General features: G+C 59.6%; 1 protein-coding gene across 1 annotated transcript in view; it reads left to right on the top strand.

The window, feature by feature from the left end:
• FAM20C (FAM20C golgi associated secretory pathway kinase) overlaps positions 1–22,839 on the top strand; it is a 37,091-nt gene extending 14,252 nt beyond the window's left edge. The window contains exons 4-10 of the mRNA XM_004268994.4: positions 13,804–13,896; positions 14,306–14,421; positions 19,673–19,853; positions 20,392–20,501; positions 20,660–20,741; positions 21,337–21,396; positions 21,962–22,839. Coding sequence (XP_004269042.1) covers positions 13,804–13,896; positions 14,306–14,421; positions 19,673–19,853; positions 20,392–20,501; positions 20,660–20,741; positions 21,337–21,396; positions 21,962–22,211 — 892 coding nt within the window. The 3' untranslated portion in view covers positions 22,212–22,839. The remainder of the gene's footprint in view (positions 1–13,803; positions 13,897–14,305; positions 14,422–19,672; positions 19,854–20,391; positions 20,502–20,659; positions 20,742–21,336; positions 21,397–21,961) is intronic.
• Positions 22,840–24,793: the final 1,954 nt, after the last annotated feature.

Genomic DNA, 24,793 nt, shown 5'->3' with positions numbered 1-24,793 from the left:
CCGGAGGCCAGAGGCAGAAACCACAGTGTCGCAGGACCGCCTCCCCGAAGGCTTCTGGAGGGTCCTTCCTGCCTCTTCCGGCTTCTGGGCGTGGCTGTCGATCCTTGGCGTTCTGTGGCTTGTGGCCAGGTCACTCCCTTTTCTGCCTCTGTTGTCGCATGGCCTCTCCTGCGGGTCTGTGTCCAAATTCCCTCTTCTTATAAGGACACCAGTCACTGGACTCAGGGCCAGCCTGATCCACTATGACCTTTTCTTAATGAACCCCACCTGCCAAGTCCCTATTTCCACATAAGGCCACAGTCACAGGTCCCCTGGGTTAGGACTTAAACATCCCATTTTGGGGAACACAATTCAACCCTTTCCAACATCCAGGTAAGACTATATTCCATGTATACCCGCACCTCTTCCCAGTGCCTGGGTGACGAAAGGTAGGAAAGAGTTTTCATCCTCACGGCTGATGGATTCACCCGCCGCCCCGCCTGCCTGGGCCTCCTCTGTGTGTTGTATGAGGAGGGTCAGTTAGATCAAGGGCAAATATTATCAGTGCTGGTAAAATCCAATACCATTTTAGCTTTACCGACACTTGTAATTCCCCACTTTCCCGCCTTCTTAAAATGCACGTTTCTGTTGAGTTGGAACGTTCATATGGAAATGCACACAGATGGTAAGCGGGTGTTTACAACACGCGCCAGTAACCAGGTGACCAGGTAACCAGCAAACCAGCACCAGGTCAGGACCAACTGACAGCGCCCAGACCCCTGTGGCCGCTGCAGTTTCCTCCTCCCAGGGTGGCTCCTGCCCCCCGGTTCCCAGCGAGTGAATCCCCGCCCCCCTGCCCCCACCCATGCTGCCCGCGCGTCTGAGAGATGCCTCTCCCGTGGCTCGTTCTCGTGGCCAAGTCACGTTCCATTGTGTGAAAACCTCCGGTTTCTTCATCCCTCTCCTGTTGACGGACTTGTGGGCGGTTTCAGTTAAAGAATGTTGTTAGTGGAGCTGCCCTGACGGCTCTCGTACTTCTGAGGGCTCGTCTGGGGGCAGGGCTGTGCCGGGAGCACAGTGCTGGGTGGCAGGGTCGGGCTCTGTTCAGCTTGGCTTCAGTAGAGCCGCTGTCCAGGGCAGCCATCCTGTGGTCTACACTCCAGCAGCTCATTCCAGGGCAGGGTGTGGCACCCAGGCTTGATGCCAGTGTCTGTGATGGCCGTACACGGAGCCTGGACAGGTCGCAGGCCGTGAATGCCCTGTCCCTCTGGACCAGGCCAGGCCTAACCCCACTTCTGGCCCCTGGGGCCTCACTCCCTTTGTTTGCGGGCAGCAGCTCCCACCTGTCCTGCTCTGGGAGCCTTGGTCTGGAGGGACAGCCGCGTGTGTGGCTTTGCGGGCAGAGGGGCCTGGGTCTGCACGTCCGTCCGGGGGCTGCTGCCCGCCCTGCAGGGACACATGGCTGCCTGTGCCCACCACGCGCTCCTTGTTCGTGCCACGGCTGGTCTCCCTGAGGCTACCACGCTCGGCCACGCTGTCCACGCCAGTGAGACCCGTTCCCTCACCTTCTCAGGTCTGTTAGGGTTTGACAGCCTCCACTCTGGCCGGCGAAGCCAGTGCCCCTGTAGCTGACACGTCATGTTTTAATTTTACCACCAGCCCTCCTTCAAGGAGGAGGAAATTGAGGCTCAGGGGGTTTAAACGTGAATCGGGCGTGGGAGGCCGGCCAGGGCTTGGTTCCAGTGTCTTGGACGTCAGGTCCCAGGCCTCTCAGGCACCGTCAGGCCGAGGCTCGGCCGTCCGGGGACCCTGGACCCGGGGTCTCTGCTGGGGAGGCGCCCATGCTGCCCACTCCTCCCAGAGGCATCGCATGTGAAGAGGCTCTAAGTACCTGCATTACTTTTGCAAAGAACAGGGGTGTGTGTGTGTGTGTGTGTGTGTGTGTGTGTGTGTGTGCCTGCGCGCATCTCCCGGAGAAACCAAACCATCCCTGAGCAGCTCTTTGAGGCCCAGGAGCTCCTTGTAGCTGAGGTGCACGCACAGAGGCAGCTGCAGAAACCCCTTCTGGCCAGCCAGCCCTTCTCACCGCAGAAACGCGAGCCGCCCCCCACCCCCAGCCTGGCCCACCGGGGGCAGCGCGGGCCTGAGAACAGGAAGTGCTGGAGGGCAGGGCCTCCCCTGGTGACTTGCACCTCAGCCTGCTGAGCCCTGCTCAGGCCCGCGCTGGGGCCCAGGGGCGCGAGCGGGCAGCCTCACTGAACCGCCTGCCCTCCAGGCCCCACCAGGGCCTCCCGATGACCAGTGCGTCCAGCGGGGTGCGACGCTCAGACGGGCGCCCTCTCGGCTGTCTTCCCAGTGCTTGCACTGCCTCTGGGTTAGTGACACGGTGGTCCAGACCCACCGCCTGGCCCTGAGCAGGCCCTGCCCCTCGCTGGGGCGCCTCCTCACTAGGACCGCATCCAGCTGTCGTGAGCACAGGCCCGGGGGAGCCCACTTGCTACAACCTCGTGGGGCGAGCTTCTCTGGGGCAACACAGGGCAGGAGTCGCAAGGGGCTTGACTCTGTGAGGTTATCTGTCCCTGGAACAGTTATGTGGGAGGCGACTGGAGGGGCTGGCTCTCCCCTGACACCTCCTCCCTCCCCCCTCCCTCCAGGGCTGGCAGGCAGAGGGTCTACGGTGGCGTTCTCCGTGGTCCCCACGTGGCCACCGCGTCCGTGGACCTGGGGCTCGGTGCCTCGTTATCAAAGCATGAAACCATTGCACGCTATTTGCACTCATCACTTTTACGAGGAGAGGATTTAAAGAGGCTCCTGGCTGCCAGAGCGGGAGCCATGGCCACGTTGTTACTGCAGCACAGGTGCCGCTACGGCCTTGCATGCTGAGCGGCTATCCCAGATTAACGTGTAAAATGCAGTTTTGTTGTCCATGACCCTGTACTGCGTGTTGGTCTCCAGGACCGATTTATATATGAGTCAGACAGCGCCTCTCCTATATTTAATCTCTTGATGCTCCCGTCAGACATGCCGTATGGATCCTGTACAGCGGGGGCTGGGCTGTGAGCCACAGAGCTGCCTCCTTTGCTGAGAGAGGCAGGTGCCACCTCCTGTGGGCCCTGAGCTCCCCTGGGCCTCGGCGTCCTTGCCGGTGACAGGGGCCACACTAGGAACACAGCAGGGCAGCCGGGCTGGCCGTTCCCTCTCTGAGCCACTGTGGGATTTAAGTACAGATGGGGTCGCCGGGTCGTTCTGGAGCTCTGCACCCCGCTGGCCTGGTCTCATCACCTCAGCTGGTTGCTGGCGCCCAGAGTCCCCTTCCTGCACTTACCTTGGGGGAGGGCCCCACCTGCGCTCCATATCCGGGGCTGCCCAGTGCCCTGCAGTTTGTCCACAACCTCAGTTGACTCCCACTGAGCCCTGGGTGTGACCATCTATGTCTCCAATACGCACAGGGCCTAGTGGACTCAGGGGAGCTTCGGGCGCCAAACTCCTGCAGTTAACGTGTACAGCCCGGCAGGGACCCTGTGCGGGGCTCCCGCGGGCTCAGAGCAGCACCTGGTGTCCCCACGTGGCCCCTGCAGGAAGGAGCGGGACCTCTGAGGGCCATCCTGGCCTCTGCGGGTGGTGCAAACAGAAAACGTCCAGAGCTGCAGAGCCCAGTGCACCAGGCCCAGGGGGGCCTCCTCGGCCAGCACAGGCCCTGTGACGGGGGTGGGTGGACGGGTCCTGCGGTTGGCCTGTGAGGGTCTGAGCGTGCAGGGGGCTCTCCAGCAGCTATTCCAGGTCCAGTCCTTGGTCTTTGGTGCGTCTCCACGGTGCCCTCCCCGTGCCACTGGGAGTGATGAACAGACACCATGTCTCACGTGGTTGATCGCCTTACAGGCCCCCAGTTGTAGGACACTTAGGTTGTCTCCAATTTCATGGGTTATTTTTATAGTCAGAAAGCCGTGGACTTTATTAATTGAAAAACGAGTAACAACCCATTACAGGCTTTTGAGAGACTCTCCCAAGCTTGTCAGCAGCAGAGCAGAGCTGTTGGCCCAGTGGAGGCTCGGGGCAGAGCAGCCAGGACCCCAGCTGAGCCTGCACGGCCACCCTGGGCTCTCTGCCCGACAGCACACTGGGGAGTCTCAGCTGTCCACCTTCGAGATCCACCATCACTGAGAGTGAGTGTCTTGAGGAAACGAGAGGGCAGGAGAAGACTCTGGGGGACAGAGGGGCTCACCTGAGACGTGGGGGGTTGTTGCCTGAGGAGCATGGTGCCGGGCCTCGGGGAAGGGTCTCTGGAGAAGGGGCTTCTCCCGCTCCAATCTTTGCTTCGCTTCCAGGGTCCACTGCAAGCCTTCTCCCCGGGGTCCAAGCGTCCCCGTGTCCCCATGTGGAGGACATGGTTGCCCCGACCAGCTGAGCTCCTAGGCCCCCAGGAAGGGCTGGCCTGATGCTGCCCAGTCAGAGGCTCCCAAGGGTCCGAGGCAGCGCAGCACCACCGCCTGCCACGTGCCCTGGGCGCTGGCATGCTTGAGCGCCGGGAGGATTCATTGAGCTGGTCCCCACTGCAGCCCCGGGGGCTCGTCATCCTAACCCGTTCAGACAGGACCCAGAGGCCCAGGGAGGGAACGGCTGCCCGCAGAGCTGCGAGGCCAGCGTCGTGGCCAAGGGGACCGCCCGCCCCAGGTTCCCGGGTGGCTCCCTGTGGCTGGCCTGGCCGTTATGCTGGGCCGCCACTGTGCGTGGGCTCGAGTGGCCAGGGCCCGGCCACTGAGGCTCCCCAAACACCCTGCTGTTTCACCAGCGGCCACAGCTCCCTGACTCGGGCGACCACGGCTGTTCCTGCAGCTGGGATTCCTTTGCTTGACGAAAGAAAAGAAAAAGGAAACTACTGGAGGCAGGCAGGGAAGTGGGTAAAGGTAAGAAGTTAGTACAACCTGCAGAGGGCGCAGTTCTGGCTGCTGTCGAGCAGGTGGGGAGCTGTGCCATCTCCCAGTCCCCCCAGCCTCGTCAGGACGCCCGCCCCAGCTGACCATGACAAATGTTTCCCTGGAAGCTTCTGGAAAAGATTATCCCCTTTGCTCAAATCAATGCAAGCAAGTCATTTTTTCCGAAAACATCCTCCTGAGCGGCAGCGTGGAGATTCTCCCTGGTGTTAGGGTCTCTGGGGGCCGTCACTGGGCTATCGTGAAAGGGGCAGAAGGTGAGAAGAAGGAAAGAAACTCTGGTCTTCATTCCCACATGCCAGAGAAGAAACCGAGTCGGGCATCTCAAGAGCAGTTTGGTCAGCTGGTTGTGTTTTACACCGTAAAAGGAAATTTTGCAGACCTGACATCTCCTTAAAAAGCCTCGAAAATAAGCTGGAATCGACCCTACGCTCGGGATTGACTTTGTTTTTCCTTCAGCAGGAAAAACAACATCACAGCAGTAGCCTTGGTGCTAAATATTTAATACACGGTTTAGTAGATTTGAGCATCTTTTTTTACCTTGAATAAAAAGATGAGCAACGGAGGCTTAAGTACGGAAAGAAGAACTAGGGGGCCTGTGTTCATGGTTGCCAGGGACAGAGCATTCATTTGCACTCTAATGTCATTCCTTAGTCACGTCCCCAAATTCCAGATGAGCAGAGAGAAAAGTATTTAAAACACAATAGATCTTAAACTTTCAAGCAAATCTCTCCCCCCCGCCACCCCCCACCCCGCCCCGACCCTTTGCTTTGGAACGCAAGTCTGAGTCACTGCAATTATTTTTAAATGGAAACGACTTCAGACTTTCTTTGCAGTTACAGATCTTTGAATTGTTTTTTAATTGGTTTTCATGAAATTGACCATAAGAGGTTTGAGTCTCTTCTGAGTTAATTTTTCCACCCAACCATAAATGAGCAACTTGTCCCCTGTGTCCTACTTTGAAGAGCTGTCGCCATGTCTCTTGGAGACCCAAGGGGAGGGGGTCAGCGGGTGTGAAGGCCCCTCGTGATCACCTGATGGCGGCAAATCGCTGATTGGTCCTGATGCTCTGGCTGTGGCTCACGGCGTGGCCGGTCGAGGCATGGGCAGGTCTGTGGGCGAGTAACAAGATGCTGGGGGAACCCGTCCCTGGGTGTGGTCATTATGAGGCCCATAGCCTTCAGGGAAATCCTCCCCCCAAAGAAAATAGGTTGGTAGGAGTGGACAACAGGTGCTGGAGGTTCTCAATAGGAAGAGCGTGTTTTTACCAAACAGATCCCCACCCCCGCAGGGGCCAGGACAAGCGTTGCCACAACTGGCAGGAGATACTGACAGAAAGGTCTCGCCGAGGTAACTGCCAGGGAGCGGCCTCCTCTCCCTTCCAGAATGTCTACCAGCCGAAAACCTGATACTAAACAGCTTAGTATATCTCCTTAATGACAAGGTGCTCGCTTGCTGTCGTGTGAGTGATGGGAAGATTGTCCGAGAAAGAAAGGCTGATTTCTGCCTCCTCGCCTGCGCCGGGTGAGTCCGGATCCACTGCGCATTTTGGAGGAACGAGCAAGCGTCTGTCTCGTTGGGTGTTTTGCCCCCGAGGTTGGCCCGGGGACGGGAGCCAGAGCCTCGTCCCTGCGGTGGCCTCTGCCCCCAGGACATCAGGCCACCTGGTTAGGACAAGGGTCTTTGCAGAAGTGATGGAGTCAGGATCTTGGGGCGAGGTGGTCACCTTGGACCCCTGGATGGGCCCGAAATGCAGTCACGTGTGTCCTTGCTTTGGACCCAGAGAAACCAGAGGAGGGATATGGTGATGGAGGCAGAGCTGGGGCCGAGGAAGCTGGAAGAGGCTGGAGGGACCCGCCACCCCCGGAGCCCCTGGGGGGAGTGCGACCCGCCCACGCCCTGATTTTGGACCCCGGTCCTCAGAACCGTGAGGGGTGAACTCCTGTTGTGTGAAGCACGTCTGTGGGCATCTGTTACAGCAGCTGCAGGACACCCATCCACGCGCCTCCTGGGCCCCCAGCTCCTGGAACTAGGAGGAGGCGGTGGGGATACAGACGCCGCCAGGATCTCCGGTCCACGTGCCTCGCCCGGCTTTGCCGCTTCCCAGCACGTGACCCGGCTACAGTGCCTCACCTGTGAGGTGGGTCTAGTCACACTGCCTGCCTCCCAGAGTCCTGACCTGCGTGCGTCAGTGTGAGTGGAGCGTTGACAGCAGAGCCAGGTGCTAGAAAGTTCTACAGGAGGGTTTGCTGTCATCAGTAGCTTACTGAATAATGGATAGAAGAGGGTCAGAGGAGGCTGGGTGCACGGGGACCCAGGGGAGGACCCCCGGGAGCACCGCCGTCCGTCTGTGAGCATCTCCGGGGCCGAGCGGGTACCTGCAGACACCTGAAGGGGTGCCTTTCGCGATTCTCACGTGGCCTTGGAGACGCTCTCGTTCGTTCTGCCTCTCTTGCTGGGCCTGGGATGCCGGTCCTTCTGCACGACACACAAGAGGTGTATGTGTGGCCCACCTCTCTCTGGGCCTCAGTTTCCCATCTGGGCTCAGGGATCTCGGGGGCCCTTAGCTCTGACAAGGACACGGAAAAGCCTTGTGACGGCTGTGTGTGCCCTGGGCAAATTGCACCGTTGCCCTTTTTCCAAAGTTTCACCCAACGGTTTGCCGTTCTCTCTCCTGGCTCCCGCATCCCCGTTCAACTGGCCTTGGCTCGCCGTGTGCAACTCGGCACGGGTTGGTGGGGCAGCCAGCAGCAGGGGCACGGCGGGGCTCTGCTCCCCCTGGCGGCGTCACCCCTGAGCCGTCTTACCTGCCCCACTTCACAGAGGCACCAAGGGCGCACCTGCTCCGTCAGCCTGGAGAGGGTGGCAGCCCGGGCAGGCCTGTGTGAGCAGACCCTTCCCCACCAGTTGTCCTCCCCAAGTGTCCAGTGAAGAGAATATGGTCCAGCCCACTCCCCACCCCAGTCCCCCCATCTCAATCCGGGGGTCCCCTTGGACTAACGCAGGGCATTGGACCTCAGCGCTGGGCCCTGTATCGGGACCTCTCTGTTGGTGAGCTGAAACCTCTCACTGGCTGTGTCCTTGTCTGTAGGACGGGGACACTTCACAGGGGTCGTGAGGACGCAGAGAGTGAACGCGCGGAAAGCACTTAGCAGGGCGCTCAGCTCAGAGTAAGAGCTGGATAAATGTTGGCTTTTATCCCTTCGTGGGTTTGGTCATAAGCTGCCAACTTACTCTGCTTTCAATCAGAGCAAAAGTTTTCTGTTTTCCCACAAGTGAAAGAATGCTGAGATGTTGGCAGTAGCAGTGAGGTCAGCAGGGGGGCTGTTGGTCTGTGGGAGGGACAAGGGGTCTGACAGCTGTTAAGAGGGGTGCAGCGGTGCAGACCTGCTGGGAGCTGGGCCAAGCGTCTGGCAGGAACTGGACGCACTGGTGGGCCCTTCCTCCCACCAGGAACCAGGACCTTTCTTGGGGACATGGGGACGGTTCTTGCAGCCGAACCTCTGGGGCTGCAGCCCCTTGTCCCCTGTGAGCCTAGGCACCTGACCTGGCGGCTGGCAGCCAGCGTCTTCCGGCCTCGCTGTGCCCAGAGGCGGTTCTGATCCCAGAGGAAACGCAGGCTTTCGAGACCCACACCCGGAGCCATGTCTGACTTTGGGGCCTAAAGAAAGAGCCTAGGACTGGGTCAGACACCCGGGTCCTGACCCAGGGCCGGCCATTTCCAGCCATGTGACTCTGCAGACGTCACTCGCCCTTTCCCAACCTCAGACGTCTGTGTCATTAAAACAGGGGCAAAGATCAGAGCCTTGAGGGGCGCCCCAAGCACAAATCGTGCAGCCCAGGGAGGGCCCACGATGCGCGTCGGATTCTGCCCCCTCAGCTTATGTGAAAACAGAGGTGCTTCTCTCAAAACGTCTGCGTCACTTCTTAAAAGTGTAATGCATTTCAGCATGACCAGATCTGGAGGAAACAGACGGAATTTCACAACCTCTCCAAGGTTGCTAAATCACTGTGTCCTTTGTCCTGCTTTCGTGTTGCCAAAGATTCCATACGCCTTCCCTGTTCCTGTGGTAAAAAATTACCACAAATTTAGTGGCTTAAAGCAACACAAGCTTGGTCTCTTACGGTCCTGGAGGTCCGAAATCTAAAATGGATCTGTGGGCTGTGGGCTTCTGGAGGCTCTGGAGTTGGCTTTCTGCCGAGGAATGCAGGCGCCTCTAGAAGCTAGAGAAGGAAACAGATTCCCCCCCACCCCAAGCCTCCATCTTCAGGGCCGCCAGTGTAGCCTCTTCTGGCTTCAGATCTCCCTGTGCTTCCCTCTAATAAGGACCCTTTTGATGACATAGGGCCCATGCAGATAATCCAGGATCATCTCCTCCTCTCAAGATCCTTAACTAAATCACATCTGCAAAGTTCCTCTTGCCATTTAAGGTAGCCGTATTCACAGATTCTGGGGATTCAGAGCACAGATTTCCTGGGAGAGGTCAACATAGCAGTCATTCTCACTTTAGTATGAATAACCACTATCACGTAGTATTGTGCTTCCTTCCGAGCTAAGGGAAGTCCCTCTAAAGGAAGGGGGTTTGGGTGTGGTCAGCTCTGGAGAGGAAGGGGAGAGGGACATGCAGGAGGCCCCGAGAACTGGTCCCAAGCAGCCTCTCACTAGGGTTTAGCGGGTCTGGGCTTTGAGGGTATCAGGGACCGCCCTCCAGGGCCTGCTTTCTGGTGGCCTTGGGGCTCCATCTGACTGTCTGAGCCAGGTGGAGTGTGAAGTTCCAGGGCCTTCCTGACAGGAGGAGCGGACCCGAACCTACCTCGGACCCTGGCCCTTCCCACTTCCACCAGTTTCTACCTTTCTTCCCTTTTCAACCCCAGTCGCCGTTGCCAAGGCCATCTTTCACTTCAACAGACACTAAATCCGTGGTTTGCCTCATTCCTCAGCTGCTGTTTGACCAGGAAGTCATCAGCCTTAACACCTTTTCATTTCCCTGCCTTGCAGTCCCGAGGCCAGGGTGGGGGAGGGCCGTGACTCCTGGGCTGCAGGTGCCCTTCCAGGAAATGCTGGTCCCTGGCCCCTGGGCTCTCCGCCCCTCGTCAGGGCAAGCCCTGGGTGCTCAGCCAGCTCCAGAGGGTCCGATAGCGTCTCCTTTTCACATCTCCATGCCCCCCTCCCAGGAAGAAGCCTGGGGCGGGCCGCACCCCACACCTGCCCTCCTGCACCTGAGCACACCTTCCGCCGGGACACCTGGAGGAAGGAGAGGCTGCCAGGTGACCCGGCTCAGCCAAGTCCAGTCTCCTGCCTGGTGCTTTGGGTTCAGTAGTTTTCCAAAGTACCTGCTGTTTCCCAGTGCAGCCCAGGAAGTGGCAGGAAGGTGGCCGGCCCCCCATGGAGGGGACCATGGTCCACCTGCTCCCTACTCAGTGCAAGGAAAGAAATCCCAGTCTCTACAGTGGGACCGGTGCCGCTGGCCCCTGGCATCCCACAGACGCTCCCAGGTTATCCCTTGCTCAGCACCTGCGCCCTGAGATGGGCCAGCATCCTCCCCACAGCAGATAAATGGAAACTCCAAGACTCCCTGAGTTCTCCCAGCCGTGAACTGGCTGGTAAGGACGCCAGGAGGTGAGCAGAGCTGCCTTCCTGTGAATGGCCCGGGGACAGAGGTCACCGGAAAACCCCAAGGCGGGAGATGGGAAGGTACCAGGAACTGTTCCGGAGCCCGGTCACAGTGCCTTCAGGAAGTGGCTGGGCTTTTCCCAGAGCAGCAGGGCTCAGAGCCACCTGCATTCCACGTGTGTGACCTGCTCAGAGGGGTGGGTCAGGGTGAGGGAGAGGGAACAAAGGCTGAAGCACTGGTGATGGTGATGATGGCCTGGCCGAGAAAGTGGAAGAAGGAAGGTCCACTGGGGGGGCAGACAGAGAGCCCTGTTGGGTCAGGGGAGCCATGAGCTGAGTGGAGAGGCAGAGCCTGGGAGACAGAGGGCAGAGGAGGACCCAGGCGTGAGGGTATACGGGCAGAGGGACAGTCGGAGGGAGCAGAGAGGCCTCAGAAAGGCCGTCCTCTAGATCTGCACTGTCCAGGACAGTAGCCACCAGCCACATGTGCCTGTTTATGTGTAAGTTAATTAAAATAAAATGTGAAAGTCGGGTCCTGTGTCCAACATCTGGGTGTGCCTGTGAGGTGTAGAGCATGTCCATCACCGAGGAGAGTCCTGCTGGGCTGGGGAGGGCAGTGCAGGCCACGCTGAGAAGCAGAGTCGGTGACCCGGAGCCCCTGGGTGGGGCGAGAATGGCCGATCCTCCGGCAGCACAGGCGAGAGCTGTGCTGCCAGCCCCGGGCATGGCCCCGGGGACTCTGAGGGCCCACAGCTTCATACACTTTTGTAGGGCTCTCTTTGAGGGACTCTGCCCCAGGAGCTGGTGGTGAGTTCTGATGTATTTTACAACGAAAATAATTCTTAATTCCACGACAGACTGAAAAAATAAAAGGCCGGGGATGTATCGGGTGGGGTTTGCAGGCTGTGCAATTGGGAGACGCTGCCTTGCGGGGAGGGCTGTTCTGGGGTCTGCAGGGAAGAAATCTGACTTAAATCTGCACCAGCTCTTTTCCAGTTTAAACGTCAAAGTCCGTAGAACCAGTGTTGTGTAGACAGTGCTAGGCTCAGCCAGGGATTCTCAGTTAAGTCAGCCACCACCTTCAGTCTCAGAAATGCCCAGTCCTCCAGCCACTGCAGACCAGGGCATGGGTGGCTTCCAGTGAGGGAGGCGCACATATTTAATTCGACCCACAGTGTTTTTTAAAAAAGGAAATTTACTTGCCAGCATTTAAAAGTCAGGAGATCCCACCAGGAAGCCTGAACTTGGTTTCCTTATGTCTCAGGAGCCCTGGCCAGCGTGGCCTTCCCTTCTCCCAGGTGCCGAGCAGTCCCCGCCCTGGTGCCAGCCCCCTGCAGGGTCTGTGACTGGGAAATGCACGCCAGCCACCTCCAGCTCCGCCGGGTGACTAGGTGGCCTGTGCCTTGGTCACCAGCAGCCGTCTGCAGGGTATCCCTAAGTGGCTCACGAAGGGACTGGTGCAAGGCCAGGGTGGTCCCCAGTCAGAGTCCTGCCCAGGCCAGAGTTACACCAGCTGGAATCGTGAGCACTGGTCTGTTCCCAGAGTCACAGGCTGGTTCTGGAAAGGCTGATTCAGGTGACATTTGGGGAAGCACGGGGAAAGGGGCGAGTCCCGTCAGGAGCTCTGAGAGCACAGGGGGCGAGGGAACCTCCAGTGGATGTGCAGCCCACTGGACTGAGGCCTGGGTCTGGTCCTCCCTGCGTGGCCTCAGTTTCCTGAGGGTGGCTCTCCAGTACTCAATACCTGTGCGTGTGCCTGTGTGCTTAGCAGTGATGTCGGCTGGCGGTTGGGTCCAGATGCTCGGGGTCAGGCGGTCTCTGGCCAACTCGAGCTGCATTTTGGGGAGTGAGGACTCAGGGAAGCCAGGCTGGGAGAGTTACCTGGGGAAATGTGGTGAGTCTCCTGTCGCTGGCGCATTCACGCCTGTACTGGACAGCCTCCGCCTTGAGTGGGCGGTGTGGGCCAGACCATGGGAGGCCCTTGACTCTCACCCGACCTGTTTCCCAGCTCAGAGAAGATCGCTGGCATTTGGTAAATTCTTATTAGGCTGAAGGTTGGGTTTCCTCCCTGGGTGCCGCCAGGTGGCCTCCTGGGGAAATTGTCCCCAGCGGTGGAGGCAGGGCACGGAACGGACCTGGATCTCATGCAGGGAGTGTGTTTGCTCCCACATGACTTTGGACAGTGGGCAAATGCCCCAAAATGTGAGGTCAAAGCCTGGCCCTCACCGTGTTTGCCCCCAGCCGCCTGCTAAGCACTGATGTCTGCAGGGTGACGTCCACCCTTCAGCAGAGTCCTGCACGTGGCCTCCTGCACACCCCCGGGGAGCCCTCTGTGCAGGCAGCGGCCGGGCAGCGACAGCAGGCTGGGGTCAGTTTGCACAACCTGACCCGGGCCCCGGCTCACACCCGGGGAAGTCGCTTGCTCAGGACGGGTCCTCTGCTGCCTGGCCATCCTCACCAGCAGCCTCTCACGAGAATCTGCATATGGTGGGCGGTGGTGGGGGGTGTTGCTCATCATTTAATAACCAGCCCCTGTGGTTATTAAAGCCTGATGGGCAGAGTCTGCCGATTTCCGCAGTGCAGACACTTCCAGGCTGCAGGCTCCCAGCACGAGGTCGCAGAGGTGGGCTGGGAACAGGTGTCCCAGCACGGGTTTCCACCTGCAGACAAGAGGAGCAGCCTCAGCTCAGGAAATAGCTGGGACATCGTGAGATCTAAGTGGTTGTTTTATTTATTTATTTTTTTGCGGTACGCGGGCCTCTCACTGCTGCGGCCTCTCCCGTTGCGGAGCACAGGCTCCGGACGCGCAGGCTCAGCGGCCATGGCTCACGGGCCCAGCCGCTCCGCGGCACGTGGGATCTTCCCGGACCGGGGCACGAACCTGCGTCCCCTGCATCGGCAGGCGGACTCTCAACCACTGCGCCACCAGGGAAGCCCTAAGTGATTATTCTTAAATGCAACTTATTTAGCTGTAGGTTTATATAATTTTTTTTATTTTTTATTTTTTTTTGGCTGTGCCACACACCTTGTGGGATCTTACTTCCCCAGCCAGAGATTGAACCCGCACCCTCGGCAGTGAAAGCTTGGAGTCCTGACCATTGGACCACCGGGGAATTCCCTATATAATTTAATTTTTAACAATGACTACATTTAACGACTTGTTCCCAGAATCCTTGGGAATTCGACAGTCAGCTCCCCGGAGTTGGTACGAGCCACACGCCCCCTTCCACTGGGACGACTTCTCTTTGATAAACTTCTGTTTTGTTCCATTTTCTCCAGGCAAATGAGGGAGCAGGAGACACCCCCTGACTTCTTCTATTTCTCCGATTACGAGAGGCACAATGCAGAGATCGCTGCCTTCCACCTGGACAGGTGAGCCCTCCCGCCGGCACCCTCGTGGCATTGTCACCCCATGGCCGTGCCCTGCTGTGTGCCTGGCCGACAGGAGTTGCCCAGGTGACCCGGGGTAGAGAGCCGGCCGTCGGGAATAAAGGGGAGAAAAGAGGACACTCACAGGGCATCAGCCTCTCTGGCAAGACCAAAGGTCATGAGTCTCGCAAAACTGGGCCCCTTCCCTCCGTGATCACCTGTTTCAGGGCAGCTCTGCCAGCAGAATGCAAATTCTTTGTGGCCTCACAGGCCCCTTGCTGCTGGGGAGGAGGGTGGGCAGCCGACGTGAGGGGTCTGGGCCTAACGGAGGAGAGTGAGGTGTCCACTCAGCTCCGGTGGGAGCGGCTGGAGGGTATGGAGGTGAGGACTCCTTTCCCTGTCCTTCTGCCAGGATCCTGGACTTCCGCCGGGTCCCTCCCGTGGCTGGTAGGATGGTCAACATGACCAAGGAGATCCGGGACGTCACGCGGGACAAGAAGCTGTGGAGAACCTTCTTCATTTCCCCAGGTAACCTCATTCCCCAGGTAACCTGCCCCTGCACCGCGTGCCACACACCCTGTCTAAAAGTCTTGATCGTTCCTGACTCCGCCCCCCGGGCTGGCATAGATGTTGTTTCTACCAAAGGCAAAAGGAAATTCGTCACCTCTTCGGGGTTCTCCTCCAGGTGGTCCGGCCAGAGGGGAACTCCGTCCTTTGGACTCCCCCAGATTTAAAACACCCCAGCAAGACCCTCCCGTGGTGGCAGGGGCAGGTTACCACCAAGTGCCGGCGGGGAGCAGCGACTTCACCTGGTCCCCTGGAAGGTTGACCCTGGTTCCCCTTGCACTCGGGTACCCTGCACGCTCCATGTACCAGGAGGTGCTGACATTTATGAAAACGTTCAAGACTTCATATTATAAACCTTAAGGGCACACATAAACGTAAGTCACGCTCTGCTGAGTTACCTGCCCCAGCCTGTTTCAGTTGTGGTACTTGGGCCTCCACGATCCGCCCATCCCTTTCCCAAGCACTTCCTTTGTGCCAGGCCCTGCGCTGAGCTGTTCCAGGCGCCCACGCTCACTAGGCTTGAGCCATGGAGAACTCTCTTGTATTTCATCTTGGAACATTTTGAGTTGTCCCAGTGATGCTGGCAAAGCAGAGTGGAGTGACCCAGCTGGGACACCGAGATCCACAGAGAGTGGACCTCGCCCCCAGCTCCCCTGCAGGAATGCCTCCGCCATGCCTGGCACCCACCCCAGTTAGTTCATGCCAACAGAAGCCACATAAGCCCTGGATTGTCTGTGTCTGAAGACCTGCTGGCGAATAAAAGCCCAGCCTAGAAACTCCTTTCTTGCAGACTGACGTTCAGATTGACATACTCGGCACGCTTCTCAGCTGCATTCACAAATTCATCAGAACTGAGGCCACACGTCCTTAATTTCATGAAGCTCCATGTTTGTCATCCGTTGCTCACCGAGAGCCTCGTCTGGCTCCTCCTCTCAGAGCCCGTAAAGAGAGGAAAGTAGGGCAGAAACCCACCCACCCGCCCAAGGCAGGAGGCTTCTCATTCCCTTTTGTGTCACTGTCTCACCCATGTGACCAGAAACCAAAGGGCAAAGTGAGAGCCTGTGCGTCGGGAGGGGTCTTTGAGGGCTTTCCGGGGTCGCCTTGCCTGTGCCCGAGCCGCGTGGATGGGTGGGACAGGCCCGTCCGGGGGCGTGTGCCCCTGCCTCTGTCATGGCACAGGTGGGAAGGTTCAGGTGACGCAGCCACAGCGGCAGGCGCCCCAGCCTCGCCGAGCACCTGCGTGGGATTCCTCGCTCAGGCCCTGGGGTGGCCCATCGTTTCCACATCCCCATTTTTAAATGGTTTAACTGACGTTTGGAGTCTGAACTATCCCCACGGTCAAGATGGTGACCGTGTCCGTCCCCCAGAGTCCCCTCCCGCCCCTGCGTCCCCCCAGACGGCCTGGGGCCACCTTCCATCTGTGCATTGGGTTGCTTCTGACAGTGGAGGCTGGGCGGCCTTGGGCCTGTTCTTTGTCTTTCCCTCGACGTGGTTATTTTGAGAGTCACCCACACTGTTGCCTGTCCCCGCATTTTCTCTTTCATTTCTGAGCTCTGCCCCGACAGTTGAGGGCCCTGAGCGGAAGGGATGATGTAACCTGCCACAAGGAAAGGGAGGGATTGAAGTTTGAAATCTTGAGAAAGGGACACAAATCAAGGGGTTTCTGCACTGGATTCCACTTCCTCTGGGGCAGAGGGGCCTCCGAGTTGATGCCCGCTCCGTGTTCTCCTGGGGAAAGGCAGCCTTAGCCTGGGCTTTGAGTGGGGAGTCCTTTCTACAACCAGAAGATGGAGTCAGCTGTTAGCCTAAGCAGATGAGCTGAGATGCTGGCGTCCCACCCTGTCCTCCACACGAATCATGACTGTCGGTCTCCCTGGTTGTCCCCAAGTACACAGCCTCATGCCGACACCCGTCCTCACCCTGAGCAGAGCCGTCACTCTGACTGGTCGGTTCCGACAGCTGGACCCACTCGGGTTCCCAGCTCCCAGCTGCTCTCCCAGGCCCCGCGGGTTTCTCCGAGAATCCTGCTTGGCGCCCGAGCTCCCCACCTGGGTCGCACTCCTGAACGCTGTCCTCGGAGCAGCTGGCCGCAGGCTCAGCTTGGTCTGCCGCTCCTGACACCCACCTCTCTGACCAGACTGTCTGTGTCCCCACCGCCCTGCTCTGCCAGCCAGACCTCTTCCTGAAAGCCCTGGGGGAGGTTTGCTTTTCTCTTAAGCAGCCAGCTTTGACCTCGTCTTGGAAAATGAAATCTGTCGGGATTCATTTGGACCACTCTGGCTCTGCTTGCACTTCTGCACCCATCGGAGGCCAAACTCACCATAGATGCCGAGCTTCCCTGTAGACTTTAATCCACACCAGCTCCCTTCCGCCTCCAGGGGCCTGAGTGGGGGCAGGGAGCCCGCGGGGTGAGAGGTGGAGGCGGCCCTCCTGCCGGCAGGCCCGGGGCAGCAGTGTGCGGCCGGAGGTGCAGGGCTACGTTGGACTGTGGGACAGCCGAGTGCCTGCCACCGTGGGGCTGCGCGGAGGCCAGCGGCTGGAGCCCACGTCTTCTACGGAACACGTTCCTCGTGCTTTCCTGGCAGATTCCTATGGACGTGCCTCATATCCTGAGATCAGCCCGCGTCCTCCTGCGCAAATTCTGTGGGCTTCTACAGGGACCCCGTGTGAACCCCCCAGGAGCCTCTCCTGCCCCCTCCCAGCCACTCAGCCCCACTTTTAAATCGGCTCTTTTCCTGCCATGCCGGTTGCGGTCTGGCTGGGTGGTCACTGGGCCTCTGTCCACACACTGTGGTCAGTGCCCACTCAGAGTCCCACTGAGGGCCAGAGGGGTTCCCAGAACTGCACCCGGGCATCCTCAGCGCCCCCCCCCACCAGAAGCCCTGCCCCACGTGACATCTTGGCAGCCTCCAGCCGGCAAACCCCTGAAACATGCAGAGAACGGCGCACCTGGACCGTCCGGGACCCTCAGGCTGGCGGGTGTTGGTCCTCTGATCGACACTGATCCTCGCAGAGACGAGGCTCCCTGCACAGGCAGTGCATCTCATCCAAGTCCTCTGGGGCTGGAGCAGGCAGGCCCTCCTGGCTATCTGGCCCCGGCCACCCCCAGCTGTCTGTCTGGAGTGTCATTATAAGATGAGCCAGGACTGCCTCCTCCAGCGCCCTCCTCTCCACACGCAGGGCACTGCCATGACCGGCCCCTCACTCCTCCCTCGGGTCACAAGTTTAACACTCAGCCTCAAAACTGCTGCAGCCCCCGTTCAGGGGAGACCGAGGCACAGAGAGGTGAAGGGCCTCCCCCGAGGCTGCACAGCTGAGAAGCTACAGGCTACGGGCTATCGGAGCCCCACCCTGGACGTCCCTTTAGAGACTGGATTTGGGTCTCTGATGAAGAAGAGGCCGTGGGCCCAAGGGACTGCCTGTCTTTTCACATGAGTCCATCTAAAGCCAGTCTAGGCTGTTAGAGGGACCGATTCCAGGGCTCAGAAAAGTATTTTCCTCCTGACAATGGGCTGAGATTGAACTGTGTCTCCACAGACGAGATCTCAGGCTGATCTTTCTTTGATCGCCTGACAGTCATGACTCAGCAGCAGCTGCGAGATCCTGAGGGGGGGGAAGCAGGGGGTGTGAGGGAGCTGTCTCCCATCCCCGTGTCCCGACCTGCCTGGGACTCTGCGTGTTCAGAGGAGCCGCCGAGCCTGCGCTTCCATTCCAGGGGGTGTGACTGCTGTCTGTAGCCAGAGAAGGTCACAAGTGTCACTCGGGCAGGCTGTGCAGCAGAAGGGGGGACCCCTGGCCCTGGAGGGAAGGGGGCCTGCAGTGGTGCCTGGGGCCCTGGCCCTGTGTTTCTGCACACCCCAGGCTCGGGGTTTGTTTCCCCAGCAAAGGAAGGAAGTGGTTGACCCTGAGGACATGGTTCGGTTGGTAACTGCACGGACAGACCCACCGTGCCCAGCACTGAGGAGTGGCTGCAGCCTGCTCCCCGCCCAATGCTTCTCAAATCACTCTTCTCTGTGGGGGTATAATCCACACGTCGTCAAGCCAACATTTGAAGTGTGCCGCTCAGTGGTTTTTAGTACATTCTCAGTGCTATGCAAGTCACTACTATCTGATTCCAGGACATTTGCTCACCCCGCAGAAACCCCGTCCCTATTCAAAGTCACCCCCGCTCTGCCCGACAGCTGCCATTGTCTCCCCGTGGGTTTGCCTGTTCCCGGCGTTTCACGTGAGCGGTGTCTGGCTTCATCCACTGGGCGTAATGCTCACGGTTCATCCACGTGGTAGCAGGTGTTACACTTCATTCCTTCTGTGGTTTAATACTGTTCCACTTCATGAATGAACCGCACTGCGTTTATCCGCCCATCCCTTGACGAGCACGTGGGTTGGTTCCGCTCTGACTGCCGGAGTGGCCTGCTGTGAACGTCTGTGTGCAAGTGTGTGTGTGGATGTGTCTTCATTCCTCTCGGGCGTGTGCCTGGGAGTGGGATGGCCGGGTCATGCGGTAGTTCTGGGTCCAACTTTCTGACTGTGTTTCGCAGCAGCTGCACCATTTGACATTCCCACCAGCACTGTGTTAGGGACCCAAATTTTCCACACCCTCAACACACTAGTTATTATCTGTTCTTTTGATCAAAACTATCCTCCTGGTTGAGAAACTGTGGACTTGGTTTGCATTTCCCTGGTGACTAACGCTGTCGAGCATCTTTCCGTGTCCTTGTTGGCCATTTCTATATTTTCTTTGGAGAAATACCCTTCGAACTCCTTTGCCCATTTGTTGATGGGGCTGTTCATCTTCTCATTACTGAGACGTAAGAACTCTTCTGTGTGCAAATACTGGATGCTTACTAGCTTACGGTTTGCAGGCCTCTCCCCGCCGGCTGAGTCTCACTTTTTTTTCTTGGTATGAGGGCCTTTTTCAAGCCACTGGACAGAATCCCCACAGACTCCAGACTTAGTTTCGAGGGTAACGAGGAAGAGCTCGGGTTCAGGTCCGAGCTCTGAGTCCCGAGCTGTGTGGCCCCAGGGTCTGTGATGCGGGGTTGGAGCAGGCGGCTGAGGTCAGGCGTGAGAGTGTGGGTGAGCCGTGCCCAGGGGAGGGACGAGTCGGATGTGGCGCAGACACGCTGGCCCAGGGTGGGGTGGATGTCCGGGAGGGGCCGGCATGGGGACGCTGCCCGAGTGGCCCCACTGCCTGCGTGTCCCCCACCCACAGCCAACAACATCTGCTTCTACGGGGAGTGCTCTTACTACTGCTCCACGGAGCACGCCCTGTGCGGGCGGCCAGACCAGATCGAGGGCTCGCTGGCCGCCTTTCTGCCTGACCTGGCCCTGGCCAAGAGGAAGACCTGGCGGAACCCCTGGCGACGCTCATACCACAAGCGCAAGAAGGCAGAGTGAGTTGGGCGCACGTTGGGCGGGGACTCCAGGATCCTGACTCCCCGGGGTCTCCAGAGGGCTGGCTTCTGCCCGACCTGCAGCAGGGAACAAGCTCGGTGTGAGGAATGGCAGGGCCAAGTGTGTGGGAGCAGATGATCAGAAAGGGCCCCTCACTTGGGAACTGGGTGCTCACTGGCCTCTGGGATCTGTCCGTGTTAAGACGAGGCTTCAGACCTCTGCTCTTCTTGCAAGAGAGACACAGTCCCTACAGCCACGGAGACGTCCTTGCAAGTGTGCTGTCCAGGCCCCCCCAATACGTGGCATCCGCGTGCTATAGCTCCATCACCTCCCAGCCCCATGCTCCTGTTAATGCAGCCTTAGCCCGCCGCTGGTCGGTATCATCTGCCCACACTCTGTTCTGCGGTGACACCTTTTCTCACCCGGTGCCTGTTGCTGCCCCGTGAACCCAGTGTACTGAGCTGGGCAGCCCCAGAGGTTGGTTGGGTCCTCCTGTCTACAGGGGAGCCCGCCCTTCTCATGCCGGCTCCCCTGCAGGTGGGAAGTAGACCCTGACTACTGCGAGGAGGTGAAGCAGACGCCCCCCTACGACAGCAGCCACCGCATCCTGGACGTCATGGACATGACCATCTTCGACTTCCTCATGGGTATGTCCGGGGCCACCGGCCTGCCCTGGGAACGCCTGACACAGATCCAGCCACCGTGGTCCTGCTTGTACTCGGTTCTGCCAGCTTGGAGGCCAGACGGGGGAGGGAGGGGACGCCTCTGAGCTGCACACAGGCTCCCAGCAGGCTTGTCCCTACAGGAAACATGGACCGCCATCACTACGAGACCTTCGAGAAGTTTGGGAACAAAACGTTTATCATCCACTTGGACAATGGGAGAGGGTGAGTCCTTCCAGACGCAGCGAAGGGCTGGCCGTGTCCCCACCCAGACCTGGGGGAGCAGGCGCTCTGTGGGGAGGGACGGCCCAGCCCCCAAAGGCCTCCCTATGTGACACAGGGTTCTGGCCAGGACTCCTGTGAGCCTGTGAGCTGGGGAGACTGAGGCCTGCAGTGGGTGTGTGTGCAGGGGACAGACCACTCCAGCGGTCAGAGCTGCAAGTTCTCAGACGCCTCAGGGAATCAGCTCTGGGCACCTGGGCAGTTACGTCTGTGGGTCACGCGTTCCCAGCTGTAGAAGACGCCCCTGCAGCTAGACTCCCGGCTGACCCGCCCTCGAGCCTTCTCCGCTCATTCTGCCCGGACTCACCCCTTCGAACCTCTGCTCAGTCCAGTGGCCAGAAGGTCAGGCCGCTTTCAGGCACCTGCCTCGTCCCAGGCCCTGCACCCAGGGCTGGACAGCAGGGGCCAGGCCCCCGCAACACCAGGCAGGGCCCACGCGGGCACCGCCTGCTCTGATGCTCCCGTCCCAGTGCCTGGGCTCTGCGCACGGTGTCCCCCTGCGAGTGGCCTCTCCACAGCTCTGTTCTTCTTCCCGCAGGTTTGGAAAATACTCCCACGACGAGCTTTCCATCCTGGTGCCTTTACAGCAGTGCTGCAGGTGCGGCTCTGCCCCTCCCCGAGGGCCCCACCCCTGGGCTGGCCCTGTCACTGCACAGGAGGCCGGATGCTGCCGCAGCCGCGGCCGCAGATCAGGCCGAGCCTTCCTGTCCCCACCCCGGCAGTTCCCAGAGCTCCTCCCGGGACCCAGCTCCGTGTCACCGTAATAGCCCACCTTGCAGCGGAAGACACCGAAGCCCCGGGCTCCCACTCTGCCACCTTTCTCGGGGCTCCCAGCCCGGCCCCTCCTTTAGCAGATGGGGAAACAGGCTGTGGGGCTAAACACCTGCTCGGCCCCGGGGCAGCTCTGTGTCGCCTGGCCCAGACAACGAGCAGGCCAAGCCGGGGCTGCCTCCCTCCCCGCTACTGTCTGCCGGGAGTAACGGGGCCCGTTGGACACCGCTGGGCCCACCCGGGCCCCTCCTGGAGGCAGGACCCTCACCACGTGCTTCTGAGAGGCCGGGGCTGGAGTGGGCCAGGGGCTGGGCAGGCACCGCGCTCGGGGCGGCTGCAGCGACGGCCAGGCTCTTCCTCCCGGTGCCGGCCTGACTTCATTCTCCCCGCAGGATCAGGAGGTCCACGTACCTGCGGCTGCAGCTCCTGGCTAAGGAGGAGTACAAGCTGAGTCTGCTGATGGCTGAGTCCCTGCGTAGGGACCGCGTGGCCCCCGTCCTGTACCGGCCGCACCTGGAGGCTCTGGACCGGCGGCTGCGCGTCGTGCTGCAGGCGGTCAGGGACTGCGTGGAGAAGAACGGGCTGCCCGGTGTCGTGGAGGACGACCTCAGCCCCGAGCACAGAGCCTCTGCTGGGAGGTAGTGACCGCGAGCCGTGGCCAGGCCAGCTGCCGGGGCACACGGGCCAACGCAGGAGCGGACGGGCTGCCCGGGGACGCGTGTCCTCACTTTCCAGACCAGGGCGGGCCGGCGGGAGCGCACTCCGCCCCCGTGGACAGAGGCGGCCTGGCGGCGGCCCACCACCCTTTTGTATGGAAAGGAAGCCTTTACTTACTATTTTGTATTTATACCTGGTGTAAATGTACATAAATAGAGACATCTATGCAGACCCCGACCACCCAGCAAGTCACACGGAGGGCCACCCGGCAGGGCCAAGTGCCCCTGCGAAGGGCTCCCCCTCTGGACCGAACGTACAGTAAAAACTCTCCTCCCTGCCTGGGGCTGAGGTGTCTGGGGCTGCAGGAGGCTCCTGAGGCTGTCACGGACTCCCGTCAACAGATGAACACCGTGTAGCTTTCGGGCGACGTGAAGGACCAGTCATTACCTGGCTGCCCAGGCTGCCTCGGGGCACCTTCTGACTTGCTTCGGAAGCCTGTGCACGTGTGTGACACAGTCATGTGGCCGGGCAGCTGGTTACTTTCACGGCATCTTCGTGGAAGAGTTTGCAATGTGGTAAAGGTGCAATAAAGATTCAGCAAGTGTGTGCTGGGGCCTCGCTGGGGTCTGGGTCCCTCACTCCGTGGTGCTTAGCTGCTTGCCCACCCGCCCTCCAAAAGAGTGAGTCCCAGAACCAGGCGTGGCCCGGCGTCCGGGCTGGAAGGAGGGGCTTGACGCAAGGCCTGAGGTGGGCCTTGGTGTGGCCTGTCCCGCTGTTGCTGCAGCTGCTCCCGGGGAGCTGAGTGGAGATCCCTGAAGGTGCGCCCCAGAGTCTCTACAGGCCTGGCATCACGTGGGCACCGTGTTTACCCAGCAGGAGCCAGGACAGTGGTGGCTGGACTGGCCACGGGGACGGCGAGGGAGGGGCTGAGCCAGGGGTGGCCTGGGAGAGCCAGCCCCCCAACGCCCTGCTGGAGGGAGGGGACACTGGTCTCCTGGCCCGGAGGCTGGGGCTTGTGGGCGGGGCCCAACCCTGGAGGACTCACGTGAGGACTCGCGTGAACCCCGGTTCATGAAGCAGAGAAATCACAGCCCCTGTGCCTTTTGCTGGGGGTTCCCTCAGCTGTCACCCCACAGATCTCCCTGTGCGCACAGGAGGGGAGACCACGTGCAGATGCAGGGAGGACATGGCCGTCTGCAAGCCGGGAGAGAGGCCTCACCAGATACAACCCCAGAACAGAGAGAAGAGTCTGTGTTTCAGCTGCGCCGTCTGTGGCGTCCTGGTGCGGCACCCAGGGCACGATCAGAAACACACATGTGGTCTTTGCCCCGCGTTGCTGACACAGAGCTTCTCAGTCCCTCAGAATTCCCTGAGCTAAAGACAAAAGAAGAAGGATGTGGGGGAAGCCAGTTATGGGGGTGACGAAGAAGAGCAGAAAGCGGGGTGTGGTGGTTACGTGGATTTCAATCTGGGCTTCTCCCCAGTAAGAGTCTCTCCTGATCCAGAGCCACCCCCGTTCAGGTACAGAGAGAGAGACACGTACAGGGGGAGATTTCCTTAACAGTGCGAACGTCCCTCCCAAAAGGGCAATTTCTGCTCTATTTTTTCTCAAAATAATCGTTACGCCAAAGAGGCACACGTTAGGTGACATCGGCTTCCCCTCAAAGGCCAAGCAGTGTCACAAAGGAGGTTCCGAGCTCTGCAGAGCTGCCCAAGAGGCCCAGAGCTGGACAGCAGTTAAAGCCATGGAGACAGGTTCGTTCAGCACCATTGCAATGGGGACCAAAAAAGGCCTCAGTACAGAACTGGCCGAATTCCCAATGCAGCCTGGAAGGTAGGGATTGACAGCCAAGGAGCAGGTGAGGTGGGGGATGGGAAATCACTGCATCGGGGTTCTGGCTAAACCAGGGTTCTCGGTGATGGCGGGCCAGGGGTCTCTCGTCCAACTGAGCTAACAGGATTCTTGCTAAAATTGGGTGATGCAAAGCCAGACACGGGAGTCGAGCCCTCGCTGGGAGGGGCTTCGGAGGAGCCTGACTGACACCTCTCGGGTAGCACAGGGTCTCGTCCCCCTAGCACACAGCAAGCAGTGCTCTCAGAGGCTCCAGAGCTGGGGCAGCGGCTGAGACACCAGTGGGAAGCCGGGAGGTGAGCCTGGGAGAGACAGACAGACATGAAGCAAACAGACTGTGCACGCACACCTCGAGGCCCCAAGGACGCTGCCGCGGGGTGTGGGACCAGGAATGAGTCCAGAAAAGGGAAAACGGGAGGCGGGGTGGGACCCCTGGCGTGATGATGAAAGTTGCCAAACGGCGCGGAGTACAGAGTCCCCAGGAAAACGGAAGCCAAGAGGAGCCGGTCCTTCTGTGGGGAAGGCCGTGGCCTCGTCAGGGTGAGGACAGGCCTAGAGCGGCAGCTGTGAGACAGGCTACCTCCGGGAGACAGTCACACAAGGAAGGAAGCGCAGTCCAGCACAGTCTGGCTCGGCTGGGATGAGGTTCACAGACATGGCCGTCAGCAGTCAGCATGTTTCCCCAAAGGAAAATGTGATGCAGCTGAATTGGGAG

This window comes from Orcinus orca, chromosome 16, assembly GCF_937001465.1.
Source record: "Orcinus orca chromosome 16, mOrcOrc1.1, whole genome shotgun sequence".
Lineage (NCBI taxonomy): Eukaryota > Metazoa > Chordata > Mammalia > Artiodactyla > Delphinidae > Orcinus > Orcinus orca.
The sequence above is the reverse complement of the archived record's forward strand: the minus strand, read 5'-3'. Positions and strand labels throughout refer to the sequence as shown.